Source organism: Vicia villosa, linkage group LG1, assembly GCF_029867415.1.
Source record: "Vicia villosa cultivar HV-30 ecotype Madison, WI linkage group LG1, Vvil1.0, whole genome shotgun sequence".
Lineage (NCBI taxonomy): Eukaryota > Viridiplantae > Streptophyta > Magnoliopsida > Fabales > Fabaceae > Vicia > Vicia villosa.
In genome coordinates, this window is record NC_081180.1 from 227,601,895 (window position 1) to 227,627,262 (window position 25,368).

The 25,368-nt window shown below is 36.0% G+C and overlaps 1 protein-coding gene across 4 annotated transcripts; it reads right to left on the minus strand.

Moving 5' to 3' along the window:
- Positions 1 to 622: 622 nt before the first annotated feature.
- On the minus strand, positions 623 to 21,043 carry LOC131644937 (uncharacterized). 4 transcript variants are annotated; one of them, XM_058915560.1, is made up of 23 exons: positions 20,115 to 21,043; positions 17,317 to 17,431; positions 16,484 to 16,584; positions 16,269 to 16,360; positions 15,540 to 15,675; positions 15,374 to 15,442; positions 15,093 to 15,194; positions 14,559 to 14,657; positions 13,219 to 13,329; positions 12,682 to 12,888; positions 12,133 to 12,240; positions 10,544 to 10,639; positions 10,400 to 10,456; positions 9,788 to 9,934; positions 9,632 to 9,691; positions 9,439 to 9,543; positions 8,704 to 8,865; positions 8,314 to 8,387; positions 2,336 to 2,459; positions 1,443 to 1,534; positions 1,213 to 1,333; positions 945 to 1,135; positions 623 to 850 (listed from the first exon to the last, which is right to left on the minus strand). In XM_058915560.1, exons 1-22 carry the CDS (start codon positions 20,775 to 20,777, stop codon positions 983 to 985), a joined length of 2,994 nt encoding a protein of 997 aa, XP_058771543.1. In that variant the 5' UTR covers positions 20,778 to 21,043; the 3' UTR covers positions 623 to 850; positions 945 to 982. The 4 variants fall into 4 exon arrangements, with proteins under 4 accessions (XP_058771543.1, XP_058771544.1, XP_058771546.1 ...); XM_058915561.1 differs by having other exon boundaries at positions 17,346 to 17,431; positions 20,115 to 20,254; XM_058915563.1 differs by lacking the exon at positions 17,317 to 17,431 and having other exon boundaries at positions 16,269 to 16,356; positions 20,115 to 20,239.
- Positions 21,044 to 25,368: the final 4,325 nt, after the last annotated feature.

Sequence of the window (25,368 nt, forward strand, 5' to 3'; positions counted from 1 at the left end):
TATTTTATTTTATTTTATTTGAATAATAATGCTAATTAAAACTATATTTATTTTATTCTAACCAACAGCTTAATTCTACTGCCCCACACACATCAACACAAACATCACACGTCACATAAAACATCACATAAACTCGATAAATCATAATGACTCATATAATCACACAAAACAACCAAATATTAAATTAAATAATTAAATCTAATTTTCGAGGTGTCACACAATCCATCATCAAATTTTAAATCTTCTCATCATCTTGTTCAACCCCTTTTCTTGTTGAATCCATCATAACCATCACACCATCACTTGTTGTTCGGAATTGCGGGAAATAGAGAATGGAATTACAGTTGAGGGGCTTCAACAGTGTATTGATATATAAACACCTCTAATTCTTCAAAACACTCAACACTTCGTTTTACATTTGTTTCTCTCTTCTACATCACCAATATCATACATTCTTATCCTTCTTTATTATAAGCAAATATACCACATGGCCTATTTATTTATTTCTCAATATTTAAAATGGTTGTATGTCAAAATATTGTTTTCTAAAGAAGATATTGTTAATGTATGTCAGAAATTGGAAGACATAAGATAAATTTAGTTGCTGAAGTAGAAGAGCTAATGAGTAAAGTGATAAAGATTAACCCAGGTTTGATTTCTTGAGCATAAACTAACAAATTATAATTTATTGAGGGAAAAACATTGCATAGTTATACTATAATTTATTGAGCAATGTGAAATTGAGCAGCAACCTGAGAACCAATGAACAAAAGGTTCCAAAGGTGCACTTTCGTCGATAAAACCTATATGTCATGCATGGCCGATATTTTTGTGACAGGGTCCCTGATACCTGCTCAATAACAGTTGCAATTTTTACTTCAGAATTCCCAAAATAAAATTAATTTCCAATCAACACTTTCAAATATAAAAACAGAAACACTTACTAATTACTAGTTAGTTTCGAGTAATGGATCCTTATAGATCAGAAAGGGCATTGGCAGGGATCAATTTTCCATGTTCTCGCTGCATACTCTCGAATGGTCCTGTCACTACTAAATCTCCCAGAGCCAGCGGCACTGAGAATACTCATCTTGATCCACTTCTCTGGATCAACGAATGCTTTGTCGGCAGCAGCCTGTAGTGTCATTATAAAATGTTACATTCTGATGTAATAAAAAAGAAGAGCAACAATATGGATGATTCAAATACTACCTGTGCCTCGAGGTAACTCCCAAAATCCGAACCAAGAAGATATAAATCATTACCAACTTCAACTGTGTCACATAAGGATTCAAAGTAGTCTTTATCACCAAAATATCCATCTCGAACCATCCTAAGAATTTGATAATTAATTTAGTCATTGAACAACTAAAGAGTGACCAGAAATTTAATCTGCATCTGTTAATAATCTGCTAACAAAAATGGAAAACTTGCTTTCATACCTCACGACACGGGCAAATTGTAGAGGAACTTTCAAAGTACCTCCTTTCTCACGCAGCTCTGCTACTTCTTGCGCTTTAGCACCAAAAAGAAACTGAAACAATGGCAGAAATTTCAAACTGACGCTGGGGTTCGGCCAATATTGTTAACATAAATACAAATTTCCAAGAAACATCAAAGCAAGCCTCAATTAAATTTCCTGAAATTAAATTTACTCTATGAAGCAGCTTTAGATATGAAATAGGAAATCATGAAGCCAATGCTGAGTTTAGTCAAGGCAACTACACGATGACGATTCTATAGCTTGGAGCAGGATACTAGGTCATTTAAAAGCACCGTCTGAAGAAAGAATAGCGTGTCTCTCAAACATATTTACAGATCTGAAGTCTTTTAGAAAAGTAACTTAAGATATATGCCCAGGTAACTTGTTTCCAACCAATAGCAGAGGCAAAAACCCAACATTGGGGAATACCAGCTAAGCCAAAGACTTTTTAGAATTAATTATTTTCTTAAACTACAATGTCAAATAGAGATTAGAATTTCCCCTATGTTGCATACCATGCCATCTTACATAATATTGAAATTTTAGAGGGGCCATGGAACCCAGGTGTCCCCCAGGCTCCGCCTCAGATTCCAACGTTTGAGAACCTTTCTCATTTTAAGAGCGCATACATGCCGTGTCTTTCCGTTCCATTTTAAATGTCATTTTTTTCAAAACTTTTTTACACATACCAATACCAATAAAAGCTAATCATTTATGGTACATTTCAAACAATAAGTGTACTTTTACCTATAATACCCTTGACTATTTCTTTAGAAAAGCAACACCTAAAAAGGAAAAAAATTTCTTTAGAAAAGCAACACCTAAAAAGGAACATCGGAAATCATCACTCACCATGTTTTCCGATCCTATTTCTTCAACTATTTCTACCGTAGATCCATCTTCTGTAGCTAAAAGTAAACATCCATTCATCAAAAACTTCATGCTCCCAGTTCCAGATGCTTCCTGTCCTGCAGTGCTATACCAAACTATTGCTGTCAATTTGCATAGCACTATTGAAAAAATTTGAAAACAAAGTTTACAATATATATTACATTGAACAAGAAATAGGTGAATAGTGAATATTTTACATTCAAACTTAGTAATAAAGTAACCTTTCACTTGGTAAAAGAAATAACTCCCAAAACTGGGCATATTTGAATAAATAGAGGAATGATTTTACTGAAAGATTGAGAAAGGATAAAATAGGAATAGGAGAAAAATCTCTCCTCTGACGGTTTCTCCTTCAAAATATAGAATACTCTATTCACAGTTACAAATATTCATAGATACTCTGCCAGATTAAGGATATTTAACAACTTGCTAATAGGCTTAACAGCCAGCCACATAACAAACTAACCACCCGAACAGCCACATAACAAACTAGCCAAACTAACTAATTACTCTAACAACCCATAACTACTTTAACTATTTCAATTTCCAGTTATTCTATAATCCTAACATGTTCCATAAGCAATCAATAAATTAAACTAAGATGAGTGGCCAAAACAGTACAGGTAAGAGCTAAATACACTAACATAGCATAACCATTTAAAATGGATAGATTCACAAATCACAGGATAAGTTCACAACTCAACACACAAAACATGCACAGCAAGTTCAAAATAGCTGAACAAACTAACAAATCACAAGATTCAGAATTACTTAAGAATGAAGCATGGTGGGTTTGCATGGTGTTTTCAGGTTAGTGAATTCGTTTATGCTGGGACTTGGAGCTATGAGATTGAGACTTAATATAAGAATGTTCACCTCCTTTATAGATGAGTTCATGTTGGAATGTTGATGTATTTGTGGAGTCAAATGCTACTGTCAAGTAAATGTTCTATGCACTATGGAGACTTGTTATTCAGCTATTGCATGGAAGGGCTTTTTGTGTTAAAAAAAACCAAACAGCACCCTTTTAGGCATGTCTAGGGAAAATAACTACTAGCACTACCTATGTCTCTAATTATAAGCACCCTTTGCACTTTGTAGAAATATGGAATATTTTATATATTTTGTAAAGAATACATAAGAGGTATTTATAGACTATAAATCTATCTAAATAAGGGAAGGGTAATTATTCTCCCTATAAATGCTAATTTAGTCATAATGACCTGTACAGCAGCTCATAATGAGCTGTATGATATTCAAAATATTCTAATAATAATAATACTGATATTACAACACTCCCCCTCAAGTTGGGGAATGGATATCTATCATCCCCAGCTTGCAAGTAAGATCTCGAAACCGCTCAACGGGAAGTCCTTTGGTGAGCACATCAGCTAACTGAAGTCCTGATGGGACATACTGTGTAGAAATAAGACCACTATCCAATTTCTCTTTGATGAAGTGTCGGTCTATCTCTATATGCTTTGTTCTGTCGTGTTGGACTGGATTGTGAGCAATACTAATGGCAGATTTATTATCGCAGAAAAGTCTCATAGGAGCGTCATACTTTATTTTCAAGTCATCTAGAATGATCTTCATCCACAACAATTCACATACTCCTTGAGCCATGGCTCTAAACTCTGCCTCTGCACTTGATCTGGCAACTACATTCTGTTTCTTGCTCCTCCATGTCACTAAATTTCCACCTAGAAACATACAATATCCAGTGGTGGATCTCCTGTCAACAATCGACCCTGCATAATCTGCATCAGTATAAACCTCCATAGACAACTGCTCACTTTTCTTGAACAATAGTCCTCTTCCTGGGCTCATCTTTAGATACTGCAAGATTCTATCCACTGCCTGTAAGTGTCTCTCCTGAGGGTCATGCATGAATTGACTGACAACACTAACTGGATAAGCTATGTCAGGCCTGGTGTGAGATAGATAAATGAGTTTTCCCACAAGTCTCTGGTATTGAGCTTTATCAACCCTCGGGCTTTCCTCATCACTCCCAATCTTGTGGTTTTGCTCTATAGGCACTCTGGTGGGTTTACAACCCAACTTGCCAGTCTCTTTGAGAAGGTCAAGGACATATTTTCTCTGACAAATGAAAATGCCTTGTTTTGAGTATGCTACCTCCATACCTAGGAAATATTTCAACTTTCCAAGGTCTTTCATTTCGAACTGAGCTGCCAACTCCTTCCTCAAGTTCTTCTTCTCAAATTCATCATTACCTGCTATGATCATATCGTCTACGTAGACTAACAAAAGAGTGAGTTTACCATTTTGAGCATGCTTTATAAAGAGAGTATGATCACCTTGGCTTTGTTTATAACCCAATGACACCATTACATGAGTGAGCCTTCCAAACCAAGCCCGAGGTGATTGCTTGAGCCCATATATGGCCTTCTTTAACCTGCAAACCTTATTACTTCCTGAAGTAGGGTCATATCCGGGTGGGATCTCCATATACACCTCTTCCTCCAAATCTCCATGCAAGAAAGCATTTTTCACATCAAACTGTTGCAACTCCCAATCAAAGTGAGCTGCCAAGGAAAGAATGATTCTTACAGTGTTCATTTTTGCTACAGGAGCAAATGTCTCTTCATAATCAATTCCATAGGTCTGGGTGTATCCCTTTGCAACTAGTCTCGCCTTATATCTGTCGAGTGTGCCGTCGGATCGGTATTTTACCGTATATATCCACCTGCAGCCTACTGGCCTCTTGTGATTTGGCTTCTCAATAATCTCCCAAGTCCCATTTTTCTCTAGTGCATGCATCTCTTCATTCATGGCTCGAATCCAGTTCTTATCCTTCAATGCTTCTTGTACTGATGCAGGGACTCTAATAGAGTCAATAGCTGAAATAAAACTCTGATGCTGCACAGAAAGCTTTTCAGTAGACACAAAATGGGATATAGGGTATTTGGTACAAGACATTTTTTCTTTTCTCAAATCAATAGGTAGGTCTTCAACGTTTGGCTCACAAGAATTACTAGGCTCAGGGTTAGGAACACTTACCTCAGGTTCAGACGATTGGACTTGTTGAGGCAGAACGGGTTTACCTTTCCACCTTTTTCGCTGGAACTGTAACTTGTATTTGTCAACATTATTTTGCACCGGTATTGGTACATCACCACCTTCCTCATTAGGCATCAAGGGCTCATGTATTACAGGAAGAACAGACAACTCAGGAGACGGCTCTAGGTCCTGCATTATAGGAATAACTGGAAGGACAGACAACTCAGGAGACGGCTTTGGGTCCTGCATTAGAGGAATAACTGGAAGGACAGACAACTCGGGAAACGGCTCTGGGTCCTGCATTAGAGGAATAACTGGAAGGACAGACAACTCTGAAGACTCAACTTCTGGATTATTCTCCCCCTGAAGCTGAGGACTGGGATAAAAAGACTCAGATTCCTGAAAAGTAACATCCATGGATATATAGACACGACGACTAGGAGGATGATAACACTTGTACCCTTTCTTATCTGAAGCATATCCTATGAAGATACATTTAATAGCTCGAGGATCTAACTTACCCCGATGAGAACCATGAACATGGACAAAGGCAGAACAACCAAAGACACGGTTCTGAAGACTTGACATAATGGGCACGGACGGAAAGAATCGAGTCAGGACCTGCACAGGACTAACACCAGATAACACCCTAGAAGGTAACCTATTGATTAAATAAGAAGAGGTCAAGACAGCTTCCCCCCAATAAAATTTAGGAACATTCATTTGAAAGCGTAATGCTCGGGTGATTTCAAGAAGATGACAATTTTTCCTTTCAGCAACCCCGTTTTGTTGTGGAGTGTCAACACAAGTTAACTCATGAACAACACCATTAGTTTTGAGAAAATTGTGAAGATTTTGGTTTACATACTCCTTACCATTATCTGACCGTAACCTTTTAATAGGTTTCCCAAACTGTGTTTTAACCATTTGAAAAAAGTTAACAAACAATTGACATACTTCAGACTTATCTTTCATAAGAAAAACCCATGTAACCCGAGTACAGTCATCAATAAAAGTAACATACCATTTTGCACCAGAAATATTGGAAATGGATGAAGGCCCCCATACATCAGAATGAACAAGATCAAAGGGTTCGACACTCCTAGTATCACTAGGGGAATAGGTTGCTCGATGAGATTTGGCAAACTGACACACATCACAATGAAAGGAATCAGCCGACACTTTGGTAAATAAGTGAGGGAATAAAGACCTGAGCATGCGGAAAGGAGGATGTCCAAGACGCCTATGTTGGAGCCATATTTGAGTATTTGCCCATGACCCTGAACCAGCCTGATGACACTTGCTTTCCTTATGAGGTAGACAATATAACCCGTTATGTTCCTCAGCAATTCCAATTGTCTTACCTGTGGCAAGGTCCTGAAAAACACAATGAGAATGAAAAAAAGGTCACAGCACAGTTTAAGTCTTTAGTGAGTTTATGGATGGACAAAAGATTGTTAGAAAGCTTAGGGACATGAAGCACATGATTTAGATGGAGAGATGGGCTTAGGCGAATGTTACCAGATCCGACAATCGGGGTTTGGGACCCATTTGCAACGGTAATATGGCGTTTATTAGGTAAAGGTGAATAAGAAGAGAGATATGACATATATGGAGTCATGTGATCGGTTGCACCAGAGTCAATAATCCAGATATCTTTAGAACAAGAGGCATTTAAAGCTAAGAAGCTAGAGTTCTTACCAGTCATGGTCAGAGAACTAGTGTTAGAGAACTTACTTAAGGAGTCCATAAAGAGAAACAAACCGTCTCGAGCCAGGAGAGGATTGAGATCTACTGTTAGGAGAGGATTGAAGGGCTGCCAACGAGAAACACCAACAAAGATGACAACCAAACAATCAAAGGCTGCAAACAGCAAGAAACAGAGGTACAACAATGAAGGTTGTCCTGAAAAACAGAGGAACAGCAATGAAGGTTGTCGTGAAAAACAACAATGAAGGTGAAACAGTTCGGATCTGCACCGGCGGTTGAGCGGTGCACGACGGCTACAAAGTCACCGAGATCACTAGGGTTCCAAGAGAAAGGGAACCTCAAAAAAAAGGACCGTAATAAGAACGGCTAGTGTTTTGAGCGCGGAAGCAGAGCCCCTAGAATCGGGTGCTCTGATACCATGTAGAAATATGGAATATTTTATATATTTTGTAAAGAATACATAAGAGGTATTTATAGACTATAAATCTATCTAAATAAGGGAAGGGTAATTATTCTCCCTATAAATGCTAATTTAGTCATAATGACCTGTACAGCAGCTCATAATGAGCTGTATGATATTCAAAATATTCTAATAATAATAATACTGATATTACAACACACTTATTACATAAATTTAAAAAAGTATGTAGTGCATGTAAATTGTAATGGTCTACTTTATGAAACAATATTCCTAAAATACCCTTTTCTATATATGTGCTTACTTTTTGCTCTTCATCTTCCAATGCACTTAGTAGTATTAATTAAGTGTGTTTGGGGGAAAACTAGTAAATACATACAGTAATTTGAAATGGGGCTTATACTTAGGGACCGAAACTTTTCAAAAGGTGCGTATAAATAGGGATTGAGGTAGTATCAAGTTGTAGATATATTCAATTGCCCTAAAACTAGCAGTTTTATGTGAGTCTATCCGAGTTTACACAAACAATTTTGTTAGCAAGGTAACTTGATTTCGGTAAACAAATTCATAAACTCGTACAATTCTGAATTCAGATAAAAGTTTGATAACCATTGTACTATATCATTCTCCACATCTTTGTTATTAAAAACTACCTTCGCCTTCTTGATCATTATGAGCATAACAAATATCAAGCATGATAAAAACAGAGGCAAAATATTGATAATATATTCAGCAACATTGTTGAGAACTAAAAAGGGCGCAATAAGAGATGAGCATTGAAATAACAAACCTTAAATGCTGAGAGAGGTCAGCCCCTGGAATCACCAATTCAGCAACAGAGACATTATAGTCAGGGATAAAAACCTACAAAAAAGCGATGAGTCTAAATAAACAAGAGGTAAGCCCAAATAAAAGTAATAAATACACTGAACAGCTCCAGCGTGTCTTGTACTATCTTTTTTTTTTTTTGAAAGGCAAATAATAACATATAAATATAAGAATCAGGGAAGTTCTCAACAGAGTACAAATGCGCTAAAATGACACAAGAAGTACCAAAATCTACACCGATAAAGCTAGGAAAAATGGCGTCTTGTACTACTATCTATTGAGAAATGCAAACAAACAGAAAAAACAATAATATTTTGAAGAAGAAAATTCACAAATAAAACTGGCAACTTACCAATTTCAGAAGATCTCCAATATCAGCATCGTTATTTATTTTTTCTGCAACAGCGTGACAAAGTTTGATAATCTTTTTTGCAATTTCATAGCCAGGAGCCGCTTTCCCACCAATTATGCAAACACGAGGTACAACTTTCCTTCTATCATTCTTGTCCATATTCTGCATTACAAGAAGTAAATCCAAAATTAGTTTGTATAAATTGAGATGGAAAGCAGTGGTCAGTTAGTATGTAGGTGGAACTACAGTTGAGGGGATACAAGGTTAGAACAAAAGCACAGAAAATTATGCAAATCCTACAGACTTAGTAAAAGTGTTTGCTCAAGTGGACTGAAAGAAAAGTGTGTAATGTTTACTCAAAAGACTTTATATTCTACTGGAAAGGCAAATATTTTGTTGTAGAAGAGAAAAATAATTCCGCCCACATCTGTTAATGGACCCAGAAATTAATTGAAAAGAAAAAAATAAATAAGAGAAAGATTAAGGGAACCGGAGAGAGGTCTCTCCTCCAAGGGCTTCCCCTTCTACAACATAACCACTGCTCTATTAGTAAATGTTTACAAACCAAATCCTTATACCCCCTCCTATTTATACAATCACTTCTCTAACTAAAACTAACTAACGTACTTTTCTAACTACTCTTATTATTCTAATTACCCTTCATTTTATAGGCTAACAACATGAACTTAGGATTTATAAACTAAGTTCTTTTAGTACCAAGGAAGAGACATCTACCTTGAGACAGTCATATCTATGGATAATTCCAAATATATTAAGCAACTGTCTTTTGTATTCATGGATACGCTTCACCTGAACATCGAACATTGCGTCCAAACTGACCTGCAATAAGAAAGAAACAGGTAAAGTTAACTTTATGATTGTAATGAGGGAGAAATTAAAACTTTTGGCAAAACTATTTCACATAAACCTTCAAGCCACTCATCGTATCGATGTACTCAGCTAGCCTCATTTTATTAAGCCTTTTAACCTACAATATCAATAGGACAGAATGGTATATCAGGGAAGGTTGAATCCAGTTCTCCTGATCCAAAGAAAATTCATTAAGAAAACCAAGAAACATTACCATTTTCCATTCTTGTCGGAATTCAGTATTGTCAACATGATCTCTCAATCCTGTCAGAAGGTCAGCATTGCGGATCCAAGCCTCAGTGCCTAGCCATTTTGATAAAAGAGCGCATAAACTGGGATTGCTCACCACAATCCAGCGACGCTGAAAAGTTTCAATTAACTCTATTATTAGTTGCTGCACAAGCAATCACACATTTTTAAAAATGTTCAAAAAGGAATCATGTTGAAGTTTTCAAGTGAGTCTCATAAAAACTACATAGAAATATGCACAGATAGTTGTACAATAAACATCATAAACTTATATGGTTTACGACCATTAATTAAGATGTAATTAACCGACACGAGTCCTCTGATAAAAGTAATTACAAGGAGGTCATAAATTTCATATTTAGATACAAGATGCACATATTTTTCTATGGACAGTCTTTACAGTTTACACTAGTCAACACTATTACAAACAAAGAAAGACAAGTGTTCCAAAAGACAACCCAAATCAAGAGATATTTAAATCCCTTTAAATATGTGAGTGTATGTATAGACACAGTCACATAGAAGGATTTCAAACAACAGTTACATATATACCGTAATAGTAACTGATAATTCCTACCTGGGTTACACCATTTGTCGTGTACTGAAATTTTTCGGGCCATAGCTCATAGAAGTCCTGCAAAGTTGAAGCGTGAAATTATTATATTATGATTTCACAATGAGCCCTGGTGAAAACCAGGAAATCATTTAGCACAATTCATACCTTAAATGTTTTCGTTTTCAGTGTATTTGAATGTAATTTTGAAACGCCATTCACAGTATGAGAGCCAACAATTGACAAGTTGGCCATTCTTATGCTCTGCAAATCCCAACCATAAATATACAATATATTAAACAAAAGTACTTCCGCAAATAAGATATTCAAGAAAGCATGCAATACAATGAAAAATATCTTTGAATTTGCGAATATTTTCTCAACATAAATTTATCATTGAAAAATAAGCATCTTTTATTCAGATTAAATTTATCTTATGCAAAAACCTACAGGGAAAAAGACAGGTCCTAACCTATAGTATAAAAAATATCAACACAGTAAGTAAAAATTCTTAGTATTGAAAAAATTGATAAAAGCTTAGTGGGGGCTTTAGCATCCACAAGCGCACCTAGCTCCGTCCCTGACTGGTTGGTTATTTAATTTATTTCTAAATGTATGTAATGTGTTCTACAACACAACCCAGGTTGAATGGAAAGGGAGGTAACAATCAACTCCAAGTTATACTTGAGAGTTAGTGGCTCAGTGACTGATATAAATAAGTCGAACAGTAAGTAAGCTAAAAAAAACATGGAAACCAAGAGTTAGGGTGGCAGGAGAGTAAGCTAAAAAAAAACATGGAAACATAGAAAACGGTTAAGATGGTGGGTGCATTCAGTGTGAAGGTATTTAACTATCTTTAGTGTATAGAGTTTAATGGATGAATTTAGAGCAATGGTATTTCCAGTGACTAGTGCAAGGGTATTTCCAGTGTCTAAATAGTCGAGTTAATTTAATCATGGCAAAAAGTTACTCGAAGGGAAAGGACTTAATAACTCAAGTTGAGGAAGTTGCCAAGTTCTCCGAGTAAGATAGTAAAACCAAGCAACCTATGTACCACCGACACTTATACGACATTGACACGTGTTACATTAAAAGTACTTCCGTTTTCTCAAATAATTATTGATGTCTATGTGACAGTGAGGTATCGTGTTTGTGTCGGTGCTTCATAGGATGAAACAAAACTAAATAGAGTAGGAACCTTCGAAGGGTAAAAAGGGGAGACGGGTGAAATGAGTGGTAGGTACAATTCAAGTCCTGTAACAAAAAGGAGTTACAAGAAACAGAAAGTTCAGAAATTTTACTATACCACATTTCTTAAGAGGTAGCGAAACAAAGATATTCAAACATGGGATTTATTCAGATTGTACTACATATTTGCAAGTTGTTTGCAAAAGTACCAAACAGGACACCGCTGCAAATGTAACTTCCTAGGATGGCCAAACCTGTTTAACTGCAAGAGGACCTGCTGTGGCATTGAAGCCACCGTTGATCCATGAAAGTGCATGGCAAATAGGCAGCTTTTATGATGTAAACTAATTTCCAATAGCTCAAACTTTCAGGGCATAATTTTTCCATGTGATATTAGAGCCTCAATTCGATAAATATTTCTACCTGATACTAGATACTATCCCATCCCATGGTCAAATTACATGATTTAAAACATTCATTGTAAGAATAATTTCAACTGCATGCAAAAGACAATATAGCCTACGAAAAAATGTTACAAGATTAAGCATCAATAGATTGTTCTAAAATACCTTCACAGCACCTTCTTCAACAATAGACATCCGGGAAAGTCGGCTGTAATCTAAACCAATCCTTTTCTTCAACTCCTCCATAAAATGAGAATTTATTTCATATAAAATCTGAAAAGGGCATTTGAAGTACTAAGTAAAGAGTTACACTATAATAAAAAAAATATTAGCAAGAAAAGAATTACAATTATGAGAACAAAGGACAAAAAACAACACAGATTCATCAATATTTTCACTTTGGATTACTCAAGTGGACATGGAAAACTACCAAAAATATAAGTACACTATGTAGACAAATGATTTGATGTTTTAGTCAAACATAAAAGTTGAAGAAAGGACAGCACATATCTGTTTTCTGCCATTCAATTTATTACAGCGAAACACATACATAAGGTAAAATGCTACATAATACTTTAAAAAATGCTAAATAAAATACTGAAAGCATGTCATTATGGAATACTACCTGTAGATGGCGAGGGTGGGGGCTATCTATAAACCCTTCTAAAATAAAGGCTACATAAAATACAGAAAGTGCCTCTTTACGGAATATACCTGTAAATGGCGAGGAAGAAGGCTGCCAAGAAGATCTACAGGGATTTTCTCTAGCCCTTCAGCTACCACTGTGTGAGTTGTGAAAGAGAAAATTTTGTTAACAATGTTCCATGCTTTGTTCCAGCCCAAATGTTCTTCATCAACTAATATTCGCATAATCTCAGCAATTGAGAGGGATGGATGGGTATCATTTAGATGGAGAGCAACCTAATTCGAGGAGAGTGATAACTTAAGTTGTGAGACAGAGTGAACACACAATTCCGACACTAGCAATCAGATGATACATACAATAATCAACTTGTATCCACTTTCACCAACATAAATAATCAACAGATACGAATCACTTTTTTTTAAATGGAACCTAATAATATAACCTGGAACTTTCAATTGTCAATAGAAACCTAATTTCTGCACCATACAACAGAGGAACAAAAAAAAAATACAAGTTCTTGAGGCCATATAGTCTTGCAACAGAGTGATCAATCATCATACCAACTAGGAAACAAATGTGTCAAAAAAATATATTTGACAATGAACCTGCTCTGACAAATCCTCAAAATTATTATGTGCTTCTTTGAACCTTCGGATGATATCTTGTAAAGATGCTGAGACAAAGAAATATTGTTGTTTCAATCTCATCTCCTTCCCCTGGAAATAATTAAAGTAATAATATGAGAAGAAGGCTTGTACTCATTAAAAGGCAGAAAGCATTATACAGCAAGAAAGTATCCTAACCATGAAATATCCGTGTAAACTATAAAATTTGTATTGTCTCTATAAGCAGAAATGTCAACGGGGACAGTCAATAATGTGTGGAAGATAACTAAACAGGCTAAAATAGAATGTGTGGAGTCATAACATTGAAAGCCTGAGAAAGATAACATAGTGTTGGAAATTCCGCTTTCATTGTGGTCCGCCCCTAGCTTCCTAATTGCGACATTTGGGTTGCCTTCATTGCTGCCTCCAACACCTTCATTGTGTTGGGTGTGAAGCGGTGGATTCCCCATTGCTTAGAAATATGGTATGTGTAGTGTTTATAAAGCTTGGGCAGTTCTCACTTTACAGATTAGTTTTGTAAGAATGAGTTTGGATCAACCCAAATTCTAAAATTGCATCACAGCCTATCCTAGATTAGTTGTTGGGTTTCTCACATTACCCACGCTTTAGGCTCACTTTGGCCTGAGTATGAGGGGTGTGTTGGAAATTCCGTCTTGACTGCATTCCGCCCCTAACTGCATAATGGCTGTATTTGGGTTACCTTGATTGCATCCTCGAACATTATCACGTTGGGTGTGAAGGGGTGAATTTAGTCCCACATTGCTCAGAGATATGGCTTGTGTGGTATTTATAAAGTTTGGGCAGCCTCACCTTAGGTCCAACCCACATTCTAAAATATAGTAATGCATTAAACATGCATTAAAGAGGAACAATAGAGAATAAAAGAAGAAAGGAAAACAAATGGCACTTTGTTAGATTGACAACTAGCTAGCACTAAATGCTCTCACTAAGCCTTCCCCTAAATATTTGGTAGATAATCAATTCTATAAACAAGTTCAATGAGCATGAAAGAAAAAGTAAATATAGAGGCGTTTAAACATATAAGATCATTATAGACAACATTACAAGACAAGGAAGGCCAAACAAACTACATAGCAAGGCTTTGCACACTAATTACCCAATACAATGAGAAAACAAAAAGAAAAGTAAAGTTATTTTAAATGAAAGCAGTGGGGAAGTATCTGGTTCTTGCAACCAACAAAACCAGCTTTCCTCATAGAGCATCAAATAAAAAGTTAGAAAGACAAACATTACAAGTTCTGAACAGATAATAGCATCATTTATATTACTATTTTATTTTTATAGAAAAAAAGGAAAACCTGATGGGATCGGTCGTCAGGGTACAAAACATTACTTATGGTTTCCGTCCTTTGTTTGTTGACAATAGAATTAATGTAGTCTCCAGTGTTATAGGCCTCCTAAAAATAGTAATTAAGAAAAAATGGCTCATTAGTTCACCCTAAGGCCATACAGAGTAAGAGATGTGCCAAATTAAACTAAAAATAATGGACAATATAGCAAGATAAGTTTTTATCCGACTCTAAGCTAATTTATAGTAAAAGCCATAAAATTATGCTTCAGACATACTGTGTCTGTACTTACTTACACCAACATTATAATGTCAATCTACGCCTCTTTGTGTTTTCTTAAAAAGAAAGTGCCTTTATAAATGAATATTTCAAAATAATTTATAAAAAAGCAAACCTAAAAAATGTCGATTTAGTGCTTTTCTTAGAAGCTAAAAAGAGTAGCATCTGAAAAAAGTTACAATATAAAATAATTTTTTAAGAGTTCAAACAAATGGTCCCTTGTCTTAAATTTGGGCCGCAGTTTATTCTTAAGAGCAGAATTACCAAATCAAATTGATTATTTGGTTTAGCAGCCCATAGCCGAAGGTTGATGGTATTTCTTGTCCCATAACCAGGTATTGGGTTGTCATAAGCCACAGCTTCAACCTGCAATTAGAGGAATGTGTTTCGTATTACCATATACACTGTAAATGCAACACAGGTAGAAGTAAGCATAAAACTAAAACTATTGTAGAAGATGTTCTTGAAAAAGTTATCATTTCAAACCAAATAACTATATTAATTGTTGATTATAGTCACAACACTATAATCAACATTAGTCTTACCGTCTCTCCAGGGATCCAAACTTTAAGTTTTTCTCCATTCCTATCCACATCTTCAACAGTCCCATAAAACTAATCAATTAAGAATAACACAGAGATGTAGTCAGTTTGCAATTTTAAGGTGAGAGATAGTGCAACAAAAGGCATAACAGAGTGAAGCTTAACAAACCTTCACTTCATATGTTACATGAATCCGCTCTATCTCCCAGGGGTTTCCATAGTTCAGCCAATAGTCAGGTTGTTCATGCTGAAAGCCATCCACTATGATCTGACGAAACAACCCATACTGGTAACGCAACCCATAGCTGCAAAATGAAGTTCAATTCCATAAAACTCAACTGACTGCACCTGTTCTTGGGATAACAGGCATGCTGCTTTCAACACAAAAATAAGCATACTTCTGTTTGTATGCACAGTTCTAGAATCATTCTGTAAGTGATGCATACAATAAGTGTAAGAAAAAACAATGAAAAATCAACTCCTAAATAGGATATAATCCCTTGTGGTGCTCAATGCTTCAGAGGCTAAATATTGTTGAAGCTGGTGAAAAGTATTACTAATAATAAATAGAAATCCCAAATTCATGTACTTACAGGATAAAGACAGTCTCAGAATGGGAGCAAATTATATAGAAATTATGCTATCTAGACAAATTGTTATTGAATATATAAATAACACTGTTGAGACTTAAACTAGCTTTGAGGCATCATAACAACTAAAATGCGGCCAAAGAACAAAGAGCCATAGATATTCAATCTTATAAAGCAAACTTCACAGTTAATCACCCGTATCTATGTTACAAACCAAAAAACTAAGTACTGGAAACTGTATGGTGAAAATATTAATTTTTCAAGCATGTTAGACAAATTTTATTATAAAGCTCAATGTAACACCATACCCCCATGCAGGATAGTCCAAAGTTGCTAAAGAATCCATTTGGCATGCGGAAAAACGTGCAAGGCCACCATTCCCTAGGGACGCGTCTCCTTCCTTATCAAGAAATTAACACACATGAACGTCAAGGATATAATAACCACCTCCACTTCTCTGAGATGATATTGCAACAACAGTAAACTGGAGAATACAAATGAGTAGATTAAATGTGAATAACACCTGCTCGGCCAAAACTTCAAACTCAAATCCAAGTTGGCTTAGGGCCTCGGTATATTGGTCTTGGATGCCAAGATTGATGACACTATTTGACAAGGATCGACCTGATATCCAAAAAACAAATGTTGATAAGCATTGGCCACAAGATGGGCATCAGTTGTATACTTTCACGACATCAACGGTTGATTAACCGTTCACCAATGATAGAAACATTTTTCAGTATCAACTGTATGGTTTGACTTTTCCATGACATGAATCTTAAAAGAAAATTTAGTCTGTTTAAGTTCATTCCTTCTCTTAGAATTTGGGTTGGATACTATCCATCACTTATACACATAATTTCATATCATATCTTATCTAATGTAGGACTCTCAACAAACCACTTCACGCCTAGGATTCGATACCTGGAGCGTAACCTAAGTGCCCCCCAATAGCAGTGACGGATAGGAGGTGGTTCACTAGATCTTGGATAAACCCTGATTCCATCTTAAAAATTTAGATTAGTCTTAACTCAACTCTTACAAAACCGACTTGTACAGTGAGAACTACCCACCACCTATAAATATTTTCAGACCATATATCATCAGAAGTGGAACCTTTAACACTATTTAAATCACTAGGGTCCTAAAATGTAAAGATACGTTTATCATTTTTTATGAGTTTATTGCCCACAAATACTTTTAAGTTTTATCATACCACAACCTAATATGTATAATTAGAACACCTCCAGTAAAACATAATTGGGAGCCTTAGTACCACTGTTTGAGTTGCTACATGGTAAAAGAAATAGATTAATTAAAACAAGTCAATCATGTCTAGAACATCACTTCAAGTACCCATGAGAAACTCAAGTGAGAGGAAGTACAGGCGCTTGGCTTTTTTCTTCTTGAAGTAAATGTGAGTATCATGCCAACGTTCAATCAACCGATCCCGCACACTATGCGACACAGCCTATAAATACAATTACACAATCAATTTTCTGATGATAACCAATTAAAAATATGACTATCAGTAGGCCAAAACACTGTAATATGTTATTTGAAGCCCTTGATAACCTACAAGATTGCAATCTTAGGATATCAAACAGACCAAATTTAATGGAATAGGCTATAACTTTCATTATCTAAAGACTTGGTTCCTTTTACATCAATGTTCATCGTAAGAACTAAGACGTGAAAAAATAAATCAAAATATGCCATTTATTCTTTCAACTTCACATTCATCAGACACGTCGACAGTGCTAATATAAAATCATAGGACACCGACACCGACACCGGTGGATATATACAACAACAACCGATAGATATATATTTAATTTAATTAAATAAAATATGATCATTTATAAAATATCTACATTGAGAATGGAAAGTTATATATGTTTCTGAATTGATCAATTTGTTTTATTACAACAAAATATTCAAAAACAAGTTATGCTAGTAATTCACTTTCATCTATTTATCTCCTACTAAAAAAATTCAAAATAATGTAAGATCTTTAATCCCCCTCACTAATCATCATCATCCTTGATTACTGTAAGGGATGAAGATGTTTGTCTATGAAAAGATATGCATCTGCAAGAACTTTTCAAATACTTAATTAAAATATTATTATATATTACTTTTAAAAATATTGTTTCAAATTTTCAGAAATGTCTATTAGTACTCTAGATAAGTCTATGGTAAGTTTGAAAAGGATCCAAAGTGTGTCGAAACAAAGAAAAAATAGTTTCTATGACACTTTTTTGGATTATCTGACACGTCTCATATGGGTGTTGACACTATGGATGTTGACACCGAGATACGCCTAATCTAAGAAGAAGTTTTATGCTTATAGCTCAAGATCTTATAGCTTTGTTTTACTAGCTTCTAGCATTTTTTTATGAACAGCTTTAAATTATGTTTGAGTTTGTAAGTAATGACTTTTTTCTCCATTTTACCTTTAGTATCTTATTGAAAAAAAATTAATTAAAAATAAATCTTTATGCATTTTATATTAATTAGCTAGTTCAACCGAAAATTTATCGGTTTATCCTCTTTCAGCTTACTCATTAGTTAGTCATTGGTTATCCATTTTTTTTAGTATATACTTACAATTTTTATTTATTAAAATAGTGTATTAATAATATTATTTAATTTATTTAATGTTTTAATAAAAAAAATAGGCCGGGTTGCAATAACTGAACCGAATACCCTGACCCGAAGTCATATATCAAACGTTTATATACTACTACTCAGACTCAGAGCATTTTTAGGGTTAATACACTTTCATCGCCTTTCATCAAACACTTTGATAACTTCATTGCCTCCCATCAAACAATTTGATGGCTAATTCTCTCAATGGAGAAAGTAGAAACTACTGTTTGGTGGGATTTGGACAATTGTTTCATGCCGCAATTCATCATTTTAGATAAAATTATTATTCAGACAATCCTTTCAAAACTGCAAGAAATTGATATACTAGGGAGATACAAATGCTGGAATTTCTTTCCAGCATGTATTTACGGGTCGAGGTCAAGGTCGACATAAATGTGACAAGGTATTTCATTAAGAGGTATTTCATTGTCTTAATTAGATTAGGATATAGACAATGAAATACTTAAGGTTTTTTACTTACAATATTAGCTGGAGTTGGATTATCAAGTATCCACTTATACAAATTTAATAAAAGAACATTGTCACATTTATCTCGACCTTGACCACGACCCGTAATTACTGGAAAGAAATTGCTCGATAACAGAGCATGTAGATTTGTATTGCTCGATAACAGAGCATGTAGATTTCTATTGCTCCGATAACAGAGCATGTAGATTTGTATCTACCCAGTTATTCTTGAAAGGATTACCGGTATAATTTCATGATAAAAATTGCGGCATGGAACAATGGTCCAAATCTCACCAAACACTAGCTTTTCTATTGAAAGGGTGGGAGGAGATGAATTTATATGACTTCGGGTCAGTGTACTCGGTTCAGTCTGCAACCCGGCCTATTTTTTTTTATTAAACATTAAATAAATTAAATAATATTATTGACAAACTATTTTAATAAATAAAAAGTGTATATACTAAAAAAAATTGTACCACAATTGAGAATTAGCTAAAATTAAGGGTAATGCTATATTTAGAAAATTTGTCTTGAATAAAATAAAAAATAAAATTAATTAAATATTTGTAATTAATTCAATACACAAGTTCCAAGATAAAGTTTTTTTATTTAGGTCTTAACATGCACTAACTTAGACTTAGGGCACATGCACATGTTAGCATTACCCTATTGTTTTAGTTTTCATTTAGAGCAATTAAAATTTACTACAATTTTTATAATTTTACTAATATTCTAAGTCTTCTAGTAGAAATTGGATATCGTCTGCATGTAGCTGCATATACTAGTATCTCGAGTTAGAGAGGACCACCACAATGGATGGAAAAACTCTCAAGAAAATTTAACACAATTTAACAAAGTTACATGTTCAGGGTTGGATTTGAACACATGACCTCTAGTTAAGCTAGAAGAGATCTCTTAACATCTCATTCAAGTTCTCACACCCTAATCCACTACTCCACACTTGCATCACCAGAAACATACTAATCAAACCAAAAGAGCTGAGTTAAAAAAAAGAACATAAACATAGAAATTACCTGATACGCTTCATAATCATCAAAACTAAACCGTGATCTGGCCACAGTATACTCAACATGATGAATAATATCCTTCTGAAGACTGTAAGGATCATTCTTCAGAAATCCATCCATCAAACTAAACATTCTCTCTGCTTTCGCCTTCCCCTCCCCAAACCCTTCCACGAATCCAGCTCTCCTCACCACAATCCCTCTATTAGCCGCCGTTGACATCGTCACCGAAGCCTTCCCGTCGCCATCACCGCCGATCGCCTCCGACAATGCTCGTTTGATCCTCTCCAAATTATCCTGATCTTCAATCTTGTTCCCATGGGAATCAGTGACGAAGAATTTCTTGATGAAGTAATCCCCTTCGAATTCAACCGTTGCTTTGTCAATGCTGAGACCGAGGATTTTGAAAACCCTAGTGATGACCTGGAGGAGACCGATCCGGTTGCGAGCTTGAATTACGAAGGCGGTGGAGTCGGTGGAGTTGTCGACGGTGATGGCTGACGCGGAAGCGGAAGTGGAAGGTGTTGATTCGTTTGTAGAAGCTCGTATACGGTTGTTTCGTGGAGTAGTTCGGAAGTGGATGGAAATTGGGGGGATATTAGCGGGAGAGGGAAATGCGGGGAGAGAAATGAGTGGATTTGGTAATGAGAAAGAGTTAGAAATGGTTTGCATTTTTGGAGGGGAATTTAGAACGGAAAGAAAATGGGTTGCATTTGTGGAGAAAAATGGAAGAAGTTAAGTTAGTCAAAAGGATTGGAGAAGAAAAGATAGAAGCGGGAAGCTTGAGATTGCAACGACTATGGTGTAGAGTTTCTACTTTGGTCACTCTGAAAAGGGGTTTACCTTTTCGAAAGAGTGAAGGAGATCACGCATTCCCTCACGGGAACGAATCTTTCACGCACGGGCAAATAGGGGATCTTTTTCTATCGCGAGTGACATGACATTTTTACAAAAAGAAATTCTTTTATACTGTATTAAATAAATTTCTTAACAGGTGGAGCCGTGAATCCAAAGATCAGTGTCAATAGTAAGTTGAGTTTGCTCATGTTATCAACATTCTTTTGCCCTCTTGTCTTTATATATTAATTCTAATTCTAACTTGTCTCACACCAAAGTCTATCCGGGGTTATTTAATGTGATTGATATGACTTTTTAATGGTGATTGGAAATCATGTTTGATTGTTCCAAATCTTTGATTAAGACATCCTTTCATTAACCATAAATGTATTTTCAATCATATCTAAATAAGTTTGTATCAGATTTTGGCAGTAGTTCATTAATTGTTTCAACTCGAACATGCTTTTTTGGATGGATGGTTCATTGGGTCCGAGTTGATTCATGTCCTCTTAGGAATTTGACCTAACAAACTAGATAAATTCATAACTCCTAAAAGTATGAATCATGTAAGGGTGAAATGCTTTCTTGAGTCATATCAAGAAATTAGACTAGAACATAATTCATCAAGCATAATTCATTTATCGGTGAATATTTTCCTGATTCACCAAGCCTGAGTTGTGTACGGGTGAAATGTTTTCCTGGATCCTATCAAAATAATCGGGCATGTACACAATTCCTCAGGCATGAGTTGTGTAAGGGTCAAATATTATCTTGATTCTTAACAAGATATCGCACATGTACACAAACTAAACATGTACATAATCCCTTAAGCATGAGTCATGTATGAGTGAAATGCTTTCTTGATTCCTACCAACAGATTGTACATGTACACAAACTGAACATGTATACAACTCATAAAGCGTGAGTCGTGTATGGGTGGAATGTTTTCTTGAGTCATACCTGTGAATACAAGACCACACTCACAAAGGTGTTTTTGATCCATGGCAAACTCCACAAGCAAACAAGCAACAAGGCACAAGCAGAAGAACTCAAGGAAAAGCAAGTATTGGCCACTCAAGACAAAGCAGGTCGACCCGCTCTGTATCTAGGTCGACTCAATACAAGTAAAACAAGAAGGATTCAGAAAAACAACAGACAGGTCGACCTACTCACAACCCAGGTCGACCTAAATTGGTGAAATTTACACATCCTACTGTTAGGTCGACCCACACAACAACTAGGTCGACCTAAACTGAAGAAAAGTCCCCAAAACGTATCTCAACAGGATTCTGGTCGACCTAAGCCTTCAACAGGTCGACCTAACTGGGAAGAATTTCATTCAAAGTTAATTCAGCTCTGTTAGGTCGACCTAAGCACTACAAGAGGTCGACCTATTTGATCAAAAGTGCCAAAATTGTTGATCTGCTATGCTCCAACTGATCAGCTCTCATATATATTATCTAAGGTTCATTATTGCAGTTCTCAACTGTTATACCCCAAAATTTACCCAATACAGTTCGCGTCTTTTAATTTATTAAGGGCGTTAAAATCAAGAGCTGTGGGGTTTAACATATCCATTGTTATACTTGATCTCTTGTAAAACTCTTTGTAATTAAACAAAGGTGTGCCATTAGCAAATATTTGGGCCCAAAATGATGGCCCATACATATCTCATTCTAAGGATTTCTCCTTTTGTCATTTGTTGGATATCCTACTACATTTACTCATTTTTTATTACCATTTATATGGATCATTATGGGGATTATTATTGTTGGTAGGATTATCGTTAACACTCTGTTTTACGAACTTAATCCATGGTTCAATTATATATTATTATTAAGGTTAATCTTTTTCTATACCAGGATTATTATTATTGATTAATTATTAGTATTAATATTCAAATTATTGTCTTAACATATTAGTGAAGGGTGTTTTTAAATGGGGTGGGCCAGATAATAAGTCAACAATGGGCCCGAGTAGAATATGGGGCTTCGGATCAGGTAAATGGTGTTGGGCCTGTTTCGTGCAAATCATGGTAGTGGATCGGGTCAACCAGGACCCGATTAGATCCTGTTCATCTTCTTCTCAACACGAACCCTAGCGGCGCAAGACAAACCTTAGCGGCGGCCACCAACACCAACTCAAACCCTAGTGTTTCTAACAGGCCCAGATCCATGGAAAAACAAGATTGAATCAACTCACAATCATAAAATACAATCAAATCAAATAACTAAAACGAAATCAGAACTTAACAAAATCAAACAAATTTTATTGAAAGATTTGAATCAATTACAAAGAGATTGGAAATCAAATCATAAATCTAATTGAATCTAATCTAACCTAAACAATCTCTAACCCTAGACTATATAAACTAAGGACCTAAACTAAAGAAGGGGAGGGAGGAATTAGAGAGAATCTTCTAGAAAATTTGAGGCGCCGCCGTGAATACGCACAACTTTGGATCTTCATCTTCATACCTGCAAATCACACACACAGAAAGAAATCAGAAGGAGAACGAGGAGCTAACACGTTCCAGAAACTCAAGAACGCAAGGTAAACGCACGGTCCACTTAGCTTAAATTTGTATCGTGATTCATGTGGATATGTGGATTTTTGATTCGATCTGAGCTCGATTAGGTGATTAGGGTTCGGATTTGGGGGTTAGGGTTATCATCCTATGGTGTTTGCTGGGTTTTGGTATGAAGATGGTGGTGGGGAAGATGAAGATCTCACGGATCTTCATCTGGGTTCTTGCTTCTGGGCGTTCTGGGTTCATGGGGTCTAAGGATTTGAGTTTCACGGTTGAATATCAACCGGAAACTGGGTATGGAGGGCGGTTCTTGGGGCGGCTCACGGTGGAGCATTTTGAGTTTGTTGTTTGAGAGTGGAGAGAGTGGAGAACGTGAGAGAAAGAGGAATGAAGGGAGAGAGTGAGAGGAGTGAGAGGGACCGAGTGGGAAAGTGAGAGAATTCTTAGAAAAATGGAAGATCATCTCTTTCTCTCTAGACTTCGCGTGACACATGGCCAACTGTAGGCCATGTGATTGGTTCATCAGGGTGGTGCATCTCACATTAACTACACATGCAAGCCGTTGGATATGAACCAACAATCCTGATCACTGCATCCCACCATAGCGCTGTAAGCTTGCTCACACAATGTCCAACGGATCTAAGACAATATTGGGCCAACCCAACTTGCTGTACACACTCCCCAATTTTCTACCTATTAACAAATATACACCCCCTGTAAATTAAAAATAGAACTTAATTAATTAATTTTGAGTTTGTAATTGTTTAATTGTTTGTTTGCTTTTGGTGATTAAATCTAATTTTCTCCTCGAACCGACTAAATCTATTAGTCGTAGTAGACGAGGAATAATCCTTTTGATTATTTAAATAATTTAATTAATTCTTACTAATTCTCTCCTCGACCCGACTAAATCTATTAGTCGCTTTAGACGAGAGATAAAAATACAAATCTAAAACACGTCTAATTTGCTGCCTGCTGTCGCACGCTCGCGAAAATAGACAGAGTCGCCACCAATATATTTATCCCATAAGGGAAAGGAATATCAGAAAACCTAGCAAAGGAAGGAACAGGGTCTTGCGACCAGAGAATCAAGGTACGGGAGTCGGTTAAGCGAGGGGAAGGTACTAGCACCCCTCACGCCCATCGTACTCGATGGTATCCACCTATGATTGTTGCTATCTAAAGGGTGTATAAATCTAAAGCTTAATGCTAAGGGAATGCATGCAAAAGAAAGAAAAGAAACACGGGGAAAAATAAGGTTTATAAATAATTGTGCTCGCTTAGGCCCCGCGACCTAATGCCTACGTATCCTTTTCAGGAATCAGAGCGTCGTAGTTCGGCTCTTTAGTTCTTGTTTGTTTTTGTGTTTTTTAGTGTACGGAGTTACATTCGCAATCTAGCGTCAGGATAGCAGCTCGTTGAGTGGAGTTTTATGCGTTACCAGTCTGCGACCGAAAGGAAGCAACATGTCCGATTAAGGGAAAGAATGCCTCGGAGGCGAGATGAAGAAGAGATTATGAGCGTTTCGAGTGAAACCCTAAAGCAAGGGAGACTCGAGTTGCTCTTTGGTTTGTGTTTTTTAGAAATTGGGAACTTACGCTCGAATGGTTCCCTTAAGCAAGGGAGATCCAAGCACTCGAATGATTCCCTTAAGCAAGGGAGATTCAAGCTTCCATTCCCTATTTAATGATTTTCACTTTTTTATTAATGACTTTTAGTATTTTCTTGGTATTTTTTATGGGATTTAATTTGGATAGTTGTTAGATGTTTTGAAGTTGAAAAGGAAAAGAAACTAGCCTAAGTATGAAGGGAATTTCTACCTAATGTTATCATGGTTTCTACCTAAGGTTAGGAATAAAAGAATATGAAAATAAAGATCACAATTAGAAGTCAACA